Source organism: Amphibalanus amphitrite, unplaced genomic scaffold (genome assembly GCF_019059575.1).
Source record: "Amphibalanus amphitrite isolate SeventyFive unplaced genomic scaffold, NRLGWU_Aamphi_draft 000256F_arrow, whole genome shotgun sequence".
NCBI classification, from domain to species: domain Eukaryota; kingdom Metazoa; phylum Arthropoda; class Thecostraca; order Balanomorpha; family Balanidae; genus Amphibalanus; species Amphibalanus amphitrite.
Genome location: NW_024881751.1, coordinates 584,485 through 598,559, shown reverse-complemented (window position 1 = coordinate 598,559; position 14,075 = coordinate 584,485). Strand labels below are relative to the sequence as shown.

General features: G+C 51.8%; 1 protein-coding gene across 1 annotated transcript; it reads left to right on the top strand.

Moving 5' to 3' along the window:
• The first annotated feature begins 4,936 nt into the window (after positions 1 to 4,936).
• On the top strand, positions 4,937 to 13,800 carry LOC122386571 (metastasis-associated protein MTA3-like). Its single transcript, XM_043375860.1, has 13 exons — positions 4,937 to 5,349; positions 5,627 to 5,694; positions 5,839 to 5,932; positions 6,562 to 6,749; positions 7,314 to 7,540; positions 7,802 to 8,102; positions 8,287 to 8,503; positions 8,831 to 8,935; positions 9,399 to 9,662; positions 10,045 to 10,272; positions 10,576 to 10,671; positions 11,362 to 11,494; positions 13,528 to 13,800. Exons 1-12 carry the CDS (start codon positions 5,322 to 5,324, stop codon positions 11,430 to 11,432), a joined length of 1,887 nt encoding a protein of 628 aa, XP_043231795.1. The 5' UTR covers positions 4,937 to 5,321; the 3' UTR covers positions 11,433 to 11,494; positions 13,528 to 13,800.
• Positions 13,801 to 14,075: the final 275 nt, after the last annotated feature.

Sequence of the window (14,075 nt, the reverse complement as noted above, 5' to 3'; positions counted from 1 at the left end):
ATGACTCCGACTCTGACTCAGACTTTCAAACATCAACTCTGACTTTGATTTCAAATGTCGGCTCTGACCGACTCCGACTCCACAGCCCTAGCAGGTCTGCGGAGGCAATGGATTTTTGGTGACTCCGACTCCGACTCTGGCTTTCAAAATCGACTCTGACTCTGACTCTGGTCAGAACTGTCGACTCGGACCGACTACAACTCCGACTACGGAACCCTGAAAGGTCTGCGGAGGGGATCGAATTTCGGTGACTGACTCAGACTCCAGCTTATAAAATCGACTCTGACTCTGACTCGACGACTCAGGTCAGAACTGTCAACTCCGACCGACTTCATGACTCCGACTCTGAAGCCCTACTGGCAGCCAAGGCCCTATATACCTGGCAGCTATCACGCCAGGGAGCTGCAAATCATATGTTCCGTGGCGGTTTATGGCATTAAAGTCGATAATGCGGCTGAATCGCACTATGAAACACCCTTATTGGCTGCAAGAACCACGAAAGTTAGCGCATCACCACTGGAAAACGTGACAAGATATCGATTAATTGACCCTGGATTTGGATAAATGACATGTTGATGATCATATTAGCACACATTTACATTATCATCTATCTCAAGGTTGCCCTCCAGGGCCCAGTTTCACCAAGCTCTGTTTGGGGTAGTTTCGGCGAAACTACCCCAAACCAGTTTCACCAAATGGGGTAGGTTCTGATTGGCCACTTCCAAACTACCCCATGGGGCAGTTCTTATTTTACCCCAAATTTGCCATGCAAACAGATGCTCACGGTCCGTGAGCATCTGAACAAGCCCATCAATCAGCTGTTTGCCGGCAATTCTACCCCAAATATCCGACCAAAATTACGGCTGACATTCGTGGGGTAATCTGTGAATATGATACGAATTGCGAGCAAGAATTGACAGTAAAATAGTAATAAGAACATATTTTATTGAAGTCCAATCACCTGCCATGTTTGAGTATGCATTATTCATAGCATAGGTACTTCAAGTTTCATCCAAATATTTTACTGCATGTAGCCTGCACCACCTATGCTTGTGATCTGCATTGCAACACCCAAAAGAAGCATTATAGATGTCGCCCATAGCTGAATGCCAGGATTTTTACTTTTTTAACTATTTAAGGTTTTCCTTCAACAGTGACCTTGAATACCGGATGAGGAAGCCTTGAAATATAAACAATAAAAATGCACATTCTTCACGGTGGTTACATGCTGACGATGTGTCTTGTTGAAATGATCATAGTACTTCAACTTGTGTGATCTATTCAAATTATCATTCGAGGTATCATATGCCTTACGGTCAATGTGCAAATATCCAGCAAATGTCAAGACGCCAACAACTGAAATCAAAATAAAAATGCCGTACCTAAATCAGCAAGAGAATGTCGTGCATAACTAGGTAATTCTTATTAGAAATAAAAAGCATATGGTGCAAGTAATTCGTAATAAGCAGTTGTTAAAAATACCAGGCCAAGTGGATTCGATACTTTCCATATCTATTTTTTTATTTTTGTCGCTGTTGTGCATATCTCAATAAAGTTGCGTTAAATGTGCCGTGCATCTGTAGGTACTGTATGTATTTGGTAATGCACATTAGAAATAAAAGCATCTGGTGCAAAAGATTCGTAGTTAAAAGTCGTCAAAAATACCAAGAAATGTGTATTCGATACTATTATAGTAAAACATGCACTAATTTACTAAAACATTCTAATTATGAAACACTAAACATCTAATCTAATCTAAAAAAACATCTATTTTAAACTTCTAATCAGGGGCGGTCGCAGACTTGGAGTTTGGGGGGGCCAACTTGGCAAAGGGGCCCCTGCGCTGACCCGGGGGGCCCGGTGCTAGCTTAAAGGGGCCCACGGGCGTAGTGCACACGGGTGCAGAAACCTAAGCCATGGCCGGTGAAGCGGGGGGGGGGGGTAGGCAGCGGCACCCGAGCGGAGGCTCATTGAGAGCTTTGAGGGTGCACCATGTCGAAAAGGTACCGAAAAGTGCATTTTGAAGCATTGATTATGCCAATAATTCACGCAACTGTGAATGGACTACCGCAAAAATAAAGCAGGCTAACTTTGCAATTTTCTTTGCAAAAAAAAACTTTGCCATTTTTTAAGATCATCGTGCTAAAACTTTTATCAGTGGCTCATCGGTATCTGTTCACACATGTGTTCCGACTCCCGTTTAATCTTTTTTTTCACTTGAGCACAAATGCAAATTTTGAAGACCATTACAGTAGCAAATGCTTCGAAAGACGGATAGTGGGCAAAATATCCTAAATTTGTCGTGCTGCATGGAAAGTAGTGTTGCTGAGGAAAGGGGGTTTTGTTCCAGATTATTGTGGATGCAGAATACATTGTCTGCACTCACTGCAGAATTATTGTTGGTGCAACTGCGCCCACTGCACCCATGGTTCCTACACTTATGGGCCCATCGATAGCGCTTCGGCGATACCTATCGCCTAGAGGCTGCAATGGGGCCCTTAGAGTACGGTGTCAGACCCCCAGAGGCCGGCGTTGGACTCAAGGGTCTGTGAAGGGCCTCAAAGGCCCCAGGTAGGGCCCCAGAGGCTGATGTGGGCCTTCATAAGCAAGTGCGTGACGCCCAAAGGTAAGGCTTGAGCCCCCCAGAGAACATAATAGGGCCATCAGTGGCCGGTGTAGAGACCTCATAGGCCAGTTTGCGGGCCCCTCAGAGGCTAGTGTGGGGCCTCAGGTGTCGCTATGAGGCACTTAAAGACCGGTATGGGTCCTCAGAAGCCGGCATCGATCCTTCAGAAGCCAGTACGGGGCCCTCAGAGGCACATGAGGGCAGTTTCGGTCCCAGAGAAATGGGACCATCAGAGGCCGGTGTGGGTCGTGGGACCTTTAGAGGCTAGTTTGGGCTCTTAGGGGCCAGTTTAGAGCTCTCAGAGACCAGTACAGGGCCTGCAAAGGGCAGTTTGAGACCATCAGAGACCGAATTGGGCACTCAGAGGCTAATATGGGTTCTTACAGGCCAGCATGGAGCCCTCAGAGGTTAGGGTGGGGCCCTAAAAGACCGACATGGGCCGGCTTTGGACCCCAGAGGCCAGAAGAGGGCCCTCAAAGGCCAAGATGGGCCCTCAGACTAAGCCGATGCGGGCCCTTAGAGGCCGGCATCAGGTCTTCAGAAGCCCGTGCGGGGCCCTCAGAGGCTAAGGTGGGTCCTTACAGGCCAACACGGGCCCTCAGAGGTCAGTGTGGGGCCCTAAAAGACCGGCATGGGCCGGCGTTGGACCCCAGAGGCCAACAGAAGGCCCTCAAAGGCCAAGATGGGCCCGCAGAAGCCGATGCTGACCCTTAGAGGCCGGCATCGGGTCTTCAGAATCCAGTGTGGGGCCCATAGAGGCTAATGTGTATCCTTACAGGCCAGCATGGGCCCTCAGAGGTCAGTGTGGGGCCCTAAAAGACCGGCATGGGCCGGCGTTGGACCCCAGAGGCCAGCGGAGGGCCCTCAAAGGCCAAGATGGGCCCTCAGACGCCGATGCGGGCCCTGAGCGGCCGGCATTGGGTCATCAGAATCCAGTGCGGGGGGCCCTTAGAGGCTAATGTGGGTCCTTACAGGCCAGCATGGGCCCTTAGAGGTCAGTGTGGGGCCCTAAAAGGCCGGTATGGGCCGGCGTTGGACCCCAGAGACCGGCGGAGGGCCCTCAAAGGCCAAGATGGGCCCCCAGAGGCCGATGCTGGCTCGACATCGGGTCTTCAGAATCCAGTGCGGGGCCCTCAGAGACACTTAAAGGCTAGTCTTGGGACTCGAGAGACAGAAATGAGGCCACCAGAGGCCGGTGTGAAGCTCTCAGACGCCGGTTGGGCCCCTGAGGCCGGTTTAGGGGCCCTCAAAGGCCAGTGGAGGGCCCTCAGAGGTCAATACGGGTCCTCAGCGGTCAATGTGGACGCTTGACCGCCACTGAAGGGCCCTCAGAGGTCAGTGTAGGACCCTCAAAGACTGGTATGGGAGCTGTTAATAGCTGGCGTGGGTTTCTCGAGCCTCGTGACAATCGAATACGGGCCAGGGCCCCATACGGCCATGGGGGCCCATCGGTTGTTTGGGGGGGGCCAAATGATATGATGGCCCCCCCTGATTTGCCTTTGGGGGGGGCCATGGCCCTGATGGCCCCCCCCCCCTGCGACCGCCACTGCTTCTAATATAAACATCAAATTTACTAAAACACTAATTAATTTTAAAACATTCGATACTATTCGATAATAAAACATGCCTTTGTTCTGTAACCTATCCATCAAGATTCGCGGTTGTGCATTGCATTCCTTTCTCAATAAAGTTTTGAATCTTGGAAACTGAGGTGCCATTGTGCCATCGTTACCAAGGTGATTGGTAGACAAATACAAGAAGCCAAATCAAATGTGTTCTTCATTTCACGCCGTCGTGAAATGAAATTCTCGACCAATCAAAACGTTCCGTTGTTTTGCTGATGCTGCTTGCTTAGCAAACATTCACAAGAGACGCCGAAACTACCCCATGGGGGTAGTTTGAGCTGGTGAAACTGGATTTTACCCCATGGGGCAGAATGGAAATCTACCCCATGCCGAAATTACCCCACTTGGTGAAACTGGGCCCAGGCGGCTCTAAACTATGGCAATTTCCCTATCTTCAACATGTAAATGCCCTCGGGCGTCCTCGTGGTGACGTAGGCATGGGAGTGCCAGTTTGGTAGGAACTAGACTTCGACGCCCCCTGCCTTCACTCACTCCACTCGTGGATGGGATTTGTTTATAGAGATGGTAAAACTGATGATTTTGTCAAAAAACATCATTCGAAACTCACCCTAAGTTCCAAATCATATACAAGAAAGGGGAGCTAACATGGGACCAAAAATATTTGTGAAAACAAATAAGAAACATCTAAGCTGAAAAAGCAAGGTTGATTGTTTATTAGTGGTATTTACAGCTCTATAAAATTTATTTACAAAATTGACGCTCGAGATTCGAAATATACGCACGCAAGTTTTGTTGCTGCCGGAGTCCCATAGCACTGTTGTTGCATGTTTATGTTGATGTGCATGGCGTGCATGGGAAGGGAGCCTGAGCGTGTTTTTATTAGTTTGTATACTATATACCTTGGTGCCTCCTGGGTGGGCTAGCACAAGGCAGTATGGCTAGCATGTATAAAGTTTGACGTATGTGCAGCGCGCATCTTGGCGCCCTAACTCTTCAACAACAACAAAAACAACAACAACAACAACAGCGCGCATCTTGCCAAAGGCGTGTGAAGTGCAGTGTCCTACTTTTGATTTCAGCTTTGTTTTAAGTTTGTATCGGTGGCAACAATGAGTTCAAGCTTGTATCAAGCTGGAGGTAAGTGCCGACTCACCATTGTGATTGGGCTTGTTTGTGGTGACACTGCAGAAGACATTATTTTCTTGTTTCTTCCTAATTTTCATTGCTTTCAAGTTTCAATTCCTATGTAATTTTTTCATTTCATTTTTTAGAGTTTTGTATAACTTAAACTTAACATTTCATTTTCTTGAGCATTTCGAATTCTTGTAATGAAAATATGGATATTATAATGAGATTGGCCCCTTGATTCAAAATATTTATCAACACTTTACAGACAAAGGTATGCCTTTTACAGATTATGTTTACATTGAGACATCATCTACGACCCCATACCAGATTCGGCGGATAGAAGATTTTAAGCTGGTGAGTGTGGAGTGGTGACTGGTGAGCCATAACTGTCAATTCAATTAATATGAGACATTTGTCTTGTTTGTATTACATTATAACACTGGTGTGTGACCTGAAAACATGTGAGCTATTAAGAACCTGTCCCTCCATGCTTTACAGGGAGCTGAGGGCCCTGTGGAGGCCAAAGTGACATGTGTCTACCGCAGGACCAATCTGCCACCCTCCCTCATCTCACTGGCAGACACACTCCATGGTAGATGATGGTTTGTGCATCTATTAGAAATTTTAAATTTTTGAAGATAAGATACCTACCTACCTAATAAAGGCCCTGTGCTGAAGCTCTTCAGTTTCATTTGGTGTGTGAATGATTTGGTATGATTTTGATGACAGGCAGCACCTGATCACTGATCAGTATGTATAGAGGATGCCCTAATCAGATTGCAACCAAAGTTCAGTGGTGTGATTTGTTTAGTCTTGTCTAAGGCAGGCATTTGAACCATAGCCCTCACCTGTTTTGTGATCAGTTGTTTCATTGGTTGATATCTTGTGCCCTTGGGTGGTGTTTGCTTTTGGGGTTGACACATTGTGATCGGTGGTTGTGTATCGTGAGTTACAAAGCCATGTAAATGCATTGTAAAATATGTGCTGTTGTTTCGGCTGGTCGAGCGGTAGAGCATTACCGTCATACAAGGGAACCGTGGGTTACGGTAAATCGAGTGTTGAATATGGCGCCACGGCGGCTGGCCGGCCAGTCAGATCTTGCGGCGTGTAGGTACGTGTCGAGACAATACATATAGTGTATATTTTTACCAAACCTTGGGATATCGCTGATAGTTCTTGCATTCGATGTTGCTGTCACTGACCGATCCGTGACTCCCGCAGCCGCTGACGTGTGGCCGGGCGGTGAGCCGACCGGTCGTGAGGGCGCTTTGCGCCGTCACCTGTCCCGGCAGCGCGAGCTGTTCCCGTCCCGTCAGACAGAGTTGGTGCCGGTGACCCGGATCCGCGGCCGCTGTTCGGTGGGCCTGCTGAGCGGTGCCGAGCAGCCGCACCACTACCTGGAAAAGGAGGTGAGGGACTTTGCCTGCCACTTTCTGGATAGTACATAATTATACTACCGCCATCCGGATGCAGCACTTTAATGGTCCGACACTATCTGAACATGGTGCAGGTCGACTGGCTCACTGGCCACTGCCTACTATTTAGATCTAGCAGGAAGCAGAGAGAATGCCGTTACTGACGAATTTCCCACACTCGAGCAAGTGGAGATGCATTCGAAATCCCAACACACCCAGCCGCGACAAGTCTGACACTACCCGACTGCCCTCCGCCGGCGCGACCCCACCCGACCTCGCCTCACAATCACGTGGTCAGCGGCCGACCAATCACCACGTGGGACCGCGCAGCACGGCACCGCCCGGTAGGCTGTACCGCCATACATTGTGTCGGTCGGGTCGGAAAGCCGACAGCAGACAGCTGAGCTGATTCGCCTTATACATTGTGACATCGTACATAAGACATTACTGAATCATAGTTATGACTCTCATTCGTCCGGAGCATCTACCTCATAAGCAAAATACCAACGAACAAACAAACATTTCAACACGCGGTGACGGAAGCTCCGTTCCTTCCAGAACTCGTTCTACTACTGTCTGCTGTTCGATCCGGCTCAGCGCAGTCTTGTGGCGGACCGTGGGGAGATCAGGGTCGGGGAGGAGTACCAGGCGGCATCTCCAGCAGACCGCTGCCCCCTCCGGCCCGGAGAGCCGGACCTGGAGAGAGCCGAGCCACTGGAGACGCTGCTCTGGACTCCGGGGCGGATCGACGACGCTGAGGTGGACACCTTCCTCAGGCTGGCTCGGTAAGAAGTCGCCGCTGTGGGCTGATGGACTGACCTGACCTGATATGATCTGATTTGCCCCGTTCCTATCTTCTCTGACCTCTGACCTTGCCCATGCCCAATCTGACCCAACCCCAACTAAACTGGCTAACATTATGCGCCAAAGGCAGATGATTGACTTTGTTTTACCATGAATGACCTGCAATATGCGAACTAAGATAGGGGAATCTGAAAGCCCGACCCACTTCCTCCCCAATCTGACCGCCCTCTTCTCCTTCACAGCTCAGTGGGCACCCTGGCACGCGCCCTGGACCCCTCAGTGACCGGTCGGTGCGGCGCCAGTCTCCACTTAGCCGCGGCCGCTGCCGGCCGGGACGCCACCACCCAGCACGCGCTGGACGCGCTCCACGCGGCCGACTACCGCCTTCCAGCAGCTCTCTCCGGACTTGTGGCCGGTCGCCGAGCAGAGCGGCTGACGCTGTGCCGTGATCAGCTGGATGCCTGGACGGTCTCCGAGGCACAGCTGTTTGAGAAGGCTATGAACAAGTGTGGAAAGGCGTTCGGCGATATTCGACGGGATTTTGTGAGTAGCTGGGATGTGACTTTTTTTAGCGAAGGTGGTTGCTAGTTGGCGAATTTTTGTGTGGCTAGCGCAAACACTGGAATGTCAAAACGTGTGTCGATGTTACTCTTTCTTTAAGCAGAGACGAATCTTGATTCGTCGGTCTTCCTCTTAGATCTCCGTAAAAACCCCCTCTCGCCCTCAGCTCCCATGGAAGAGCACTGCCCAGCTGGTAGAGTACTACTACCTATGGAAGACCGCCGACCGCTACCTACGCCGGCGACTAACCAAGGCGGCGGCGGCGTCTGGCCGACCGATCCGCCTCCTGCTGCCCGACTGTGGCCGCTGGGAGGGAGCGGAGGGCGGGCAGATGTCACCCGACCGGGGCCACGCAGGGGGACCCGCCTGCGCCGGCTGCTCCGGTGAGAGACGGGGTCAGGGCGCGGCAGCGGCGGGGTCACGCGGAGATGTACACTCTGGGAGGATGGCGGACGGTGGCGTGCCAAAGGCGGATTTGAGTATGGTTGGAGGGTCAGGGCAGGTCTGTCAGACTCAGGGTATGGTCGGTTTCAGATCACAGTAGGAGTGTCAAGCCAGGCGAATCCGGTGACATACCTCTCAGGGGTGATGTCGACACTTCATACTGTCTGACGACCATCTGTGTGTATTGGTGTATGAATGTCGTGCTCGGTATACTCCTACGCAGCCCTGTTCTCTGACCAGTGACCACCGTTTGTGTGTCTCCACAGCCAGCCGGGCGTCTCGCTGGTTCGCCTGGGGCTGGAGGCGGCTCTGCGGTCCGTGCTGGCTCCACTGGCGGCGCTACGGAGGTCTGCGGCGCCCCCCTACCCGTGGTCAGTTTATGGCTCTCCCTACCGTGTCAGTTTACCGACCCGCCCACCCGCGGTCATTTTGTTGGCCCTGTCAATAATGTGATTAGGTTATAGACTTCATCAATTACCGACTTCAGCAGCTGTTTGGTGTTAACAGACTCCTCTATCTCGCTCAGCTTATATACTCGCATTTCCCTAACCGCGGTCAATTTAGTGAATCCGCCTACCCGCGTTCGGTTTATTTGCTGTTTGCTACCCCAATAATGTGGTCAGTTGATGGACCCAACCCGAAGCGACTTTACCGACGTCCCCACTTTATGCTCAGTTTATAGACTTGCACCAATAATCGTCGTCAGTTTACCCACTTCAGTTTGCTAACTCTTCATCCTCTGGTCAGTTTACTCAGTGTCTGTTGGAGTCAGCTTACCAACTCTAGAAAATGTGGCTAATTGACCCACTCTCATGGTTCTCTGTCTCCCTACAGATGCTTATGCCTCTGCTACCGAGCGGCGGCCGCTCCGGCCGCCCCCGCCCATCCCTCGGCCTCCGGCGGCAGTTCGGACCGGCTGCGCTCGGCGCCGACCGGATGCGGCGGCAGTGGGTCGCGGCCTCGCGCTGCCTACCTTCCAGGTTCGACCGCCGCCGCTGCTGCTGCTGGCTCGTCGGCTGTGCGCGGCGCGTCTGAGACTGAGGAGGCTGGCACGCTGTCCTCTGAGGGCGGTCAGCGGGCCGGCGACGCAGGCGCAGTGTACGTAAGGGGGGAGCAGCCTGGGGTATGGCGGAACGCTTATAACTGGGAAGGGAGTACCTGATAGGCCTATGTATAGACGAATGAGGGATGTATGGGCGCTCTAGGGAGAGATACACACCGAAGGTGTATTTACCGGGACTCGGGAGAGATGTCTCTCTACCGGGGGAGAGGGGACTTCGGCTCCTATTGGCTGGCCTGTGCTCAAATTAGACTAGTATACGCAGAGTTTGGGTATACCAGCGTAGCCTTTTTTCTTGCTCTTCTTGGGCCGAGATGCCATGTGTGACTATTGATAATTACTGCAGTCGCCAGTGTCTTGTGTTCGTAGGCCAGTGCCGGGTCCTGACTCCTGACGCCATCCTTGTCTCTCTTTCCGCAGGTCTGCAGCTGCTCTCGGAGCTCTCAGAAGAGGAGCTGGAGCGACTGGCGGCGGCAGGGGGTGGAGCGGGCTCGTCTGCCGCCCGCCGCCGCCGGCGCTGTCGGACAGAACGTCTCCTTCCGCTGAGGACCGGCCAGTCCGCGCCCTCGGCCCCCGGCTGGCCGGTGGCAGGGGAGCGGGCGCCGCCGCCGGTCCGAGAGGCGTTTCCCCGTCCGCCGAAGGCGCCTGGTGAGTGGGTAGAGTGGCTGGTCATAATGGCAGTGATTGATCCAACCCGACTGGACTGACAGGCGGCCTGGGAGTTCACTGTGAGGCGGTCCTCAGCTGGTTGGTTGTGTCTTCAGTTATATTTACGATATTCAGTGCTCACTTCTAGCTGTTGGTTCGAAGGTTCTGTAAAGATACCTATTGTATGACCAGTGACTCCGTCGCGTTGTGATAACGTTTGTGACAAATCGCCCCAGACCACACAGCAGCAGAGCCGCTTGCCGCCTGACGTGTGTCATCATTGCTTACTCCCCTGTCCGACAGATGGCAGTATCATCTACACCCCAGTACGCAGCCGGCCGCCGACTGCCGCCGGTCGACTCCGCGGACTCTCTCTGGACAGCCCCTCAGCTCTCCCCGGTGAGAGAATAGTATACAGTCTAGTATCAGTCTAGTATCGGTGAGAGTCTAGTGTATGTGATCATCAGTGGTTTCGATAGCCCTTATATAGCGGTTCTGCGAGTCTGAATAGCCCGCTTATTTGGTCTCATCACACATTCATGCACCAGCTAGTCACTAGTGTCTGATGATTTGCAAGTAAGTTCACCGTTCCGTGCTTCTATCCTCAGGATACAGAAATCCTTCTCCTCCACGCCGCAACCCCCTTCCGGGCTGAACAGGCAACTTTATCCCATGCGGGCTGCTCCCTTGGAGCGGCACGGCTGCTCCCGAGGGAGCGCACCCCGTAGCCGGGTGCAGCGAGTACCTTGGGGCTGGGTGGCCCGTCCTCTGGACGGGCTCAGCCCCGGCGACTCACTAGGGTGCCTGCCCAGACCAATGTCTCCCCCTATATCCTATCATCCTCCCGGCTCTGAAATGGTCTCATTGGACCGAAAGAGCATAACCCAACAAAACAAAAAACAAACAAGCAAGTTTATTTATTTATTTGAAATGTTCACTGCGTATTTGATGGTCGGACTACGCATCGGAACTGAAGGTGAATAAATCGCGGGAAAAGAAGGTGCTGATATCTGCTACATAAAATGGCAACATCCCGTGGACGGAGCGGGAGAACGGAATTGAAGACCTCTACGCCTCCGTGTGTTTCAGGTTCGCCGGTGTTGCGGGTGCGTCGGCCCTCCATCTCCCAGACTGCTCACCGGCGCAGCTCGGCCAGCTAACGGCCCGGCCGGCTGGGATGGTCAGGAGCAGGCGTCATTGGTACAGCAGACGGAATGTGGAGGTGAGTTATCGGACCTCTGACACGTGGCCTGGATCTCTAATGCAGCTAGTGACCTGAGGAGGTCAGTCGATGAGTTTCCACCTGGACTGAGGTTAATCATTTGTCTTAGTTCCTCACTAAGGTCGATAACATGGATAATATCTGATTGGGGATGATGGCAAGCAATAGCTTATGATCTCGACTGGGGTCTATCCCTTCTGACTTCTGAGGTGCCCGTTGTTGTACGGCGGGGGTAACAGCTCCTCTCCTGTTCGCTCCTAAGTCCTGTTCCAGCCTGCCTAGCTGTGGGCTTGCCGGTGCCGTGGGCTTGCCAGTGTCATCCCGGGGTCACGTGCTCTCAGCATGACACTGACAGTGGCAGTCGATTGATGACCCTCGGGAGACTATCAATATCCAGTACCCACCATGGACAATAACAAACAACGTTATATAAGTCGCAACAATGCGCCAACGTGTCTCCGCCGTGCTTTCATTAGAAGCCTTATCTGCTGGCCCAGTCATCCGTGGTGTCATCTCTTTGATTAGAACTCAAAGCACCTTATAGCAGCTAAGGTGCTTGAGTACCAGCTGCGCAGATCCTGACATTCTGACCGTCTGATCTTGGCGTTCTAGGTATATGGCGGAGTTGAGGGGGACGTGTGATTGCTCTCATAGACGGACATGGTCTTCCCCGTTCACTGGTTTAATTTTGGCTGTATTGCGTCTGCCTTATGATGTCTCAGATCATGTTTCCAGCATGAGTAAACCATGAGCGTCAAAGCGGTTCGAATCGGTACCCTCCTCCTCCCCCCTACCTCCTCCCCATTAAGAGTCATACAATTCCTCGATTCTTATCAGTATTACCCTCTGCATAGATCATCAAAACTTTAAGCACGATAATAGTTTGCATGTTTTGTAATGCAATGCATCGACAGTTATAAATTGCTATTATTCACAGGCTGAGCCATTATTTTCTATTAGTTCATTCCCATTTATCACGTTCAAGGCTAATGTGCCGTTCAAGCGTTTGACATTGGAATGTGCTTCCTGCGCTGCATCTTCCTTGGAATTATCTGAAGAGGTCTAGGGAATCCTCCTGTGGGCCGTGAACGTAACCACAGCGGCACATGGATAATCTAATAAATGCTACTAGCGATTCCGAATACTGAACCGTCATTAACATTTCTTGCGTCAGAACATTGGCTTCCACTACCAATCTGAAGTCTCCGCCCCCATCCATCCCTCCCTTCGACGGTAGGTATCGTATCGATCTCCCAGACCACTGCCGCCCCCGCCCCCGCCACCCGCCAGCGCGGGGCGACGCGTAGTAGGCGGCTGGCGGCGCCGACTGCGTAGTTCGCATTCTGCAACCGACGATGACCTGCACCGTTGCAGCGAGCCCGCACGCACTGACCTTCCCTCCCCTCTGCTCCTTGTGCCTGCACCTGCGCACTGTACGGGTGGGAGGGGGGGGGGGGGTAGTCTGATGAATGAGTTTACGACGGCCTGCCGTAACTGGACCCATAAGGCATTAGTTCTTGGGTCAGGGAGGTTGGCCTGTGCCACGTGCTTAATTAATGGCTTCCAAACGCTGCCGGAATCTGAATTCTGAATTGAATAATCAAACTTATGTCTTATGTCCAACTAAGAGGACGTGTTTTATTCAGTTGAATTAGTTCTGGTCCTAAAAGTGGATGCTTGGGTCAGGACTCACGACGATCAATGACTTCAGACGTCCGCAACCAGATGATGCAGTTCGGGGAGAGGGACTGTGGCTCGTGTGGCTATAGACAATGTGATGCTATCTGTAAGATATCTGATACCTGGAAAGCTACTCCCCTTAAGCCTTGCCGTCATTATTCGGCACAGCTAATCACTGCTTCTGGCTTGTCATGCGGTAGGTACCCTTTCCACCCCATCCTTCCCAAATAACCCAGCGCCTGGCGCCACACTATCCCAAGCTGACCCTCCCCGCAGGCTGTGCAGTGTGCATTGTGCTTAGATCCTCCCAGCATCGCATCCCAGTGTCATGACTACTGTCTGCTTTGTTCCAGGACTGATAACGTGGCTGACGTCACGGCACCGGCCCGGCGTATGTGACGTCATAGCAACGTCACAGCCTGAGATGGATCGGTTCGGGACTGGCTCTAAATGGCACTTCTACAGGCCATGGCATGCCAGGCCAGGTCAGTCACTCGGGCTGCTGCCATGCTGGTGCTCAGAGGTCGCTCATTTTGATATAAGAGAGGAACAACCACGTCTTACCACCGTGTATTTATTACCTTTTTACCATATGTGACTGATGATAATAAAATTCTGATAATCTGTATCGTCCAATGTTGATTACTATTGACGGCTGATACAAATAGTCATAATGCACACTGCGTATTTTGTGTTAGATGACGGACGAACTCTCACGATAAAACTCTCACGATTCGAAAGGCCAGAGGCGCTTGAATTGTGCGATTATAACTTTTTACGATTTTTATCGCTATAAGGCTGATGCACAAGGCCGTATCTGCTCCAACCAATCCGCCGTGACCTCTCATCCCACCGGTATCACCCTGGTATGAAATGTGTCAGTCATACTCTGCAGGAGACA

What these genes read in the sequence shown, in the direction of transcription:
- LOC122386571 (XM_043375860.1), top strand. Translation starts at nt 5,322, where the DNA reads ATGAGTTCAAGCTTGTATCAAGCTGGAG. An exon ending in AAGCTTGTATCAAGCTGGAG is followed by an intron (nt 5,350 to 5,626) that starts GTAAGTGCCGAC and finishes TGCCTTTTACAG; the next exon opens with ATTATGTTTACATTGAGACA. An exon ending in GCCGGCGACGCAGGCGCAGT is followed by an intron (nt 9,663 to 10,044) that starts GTACGTAAGGGG and finishes CTCTTTCCGCAG; the next exon opens with GTCTGCAGCTGCTCTCGGAG.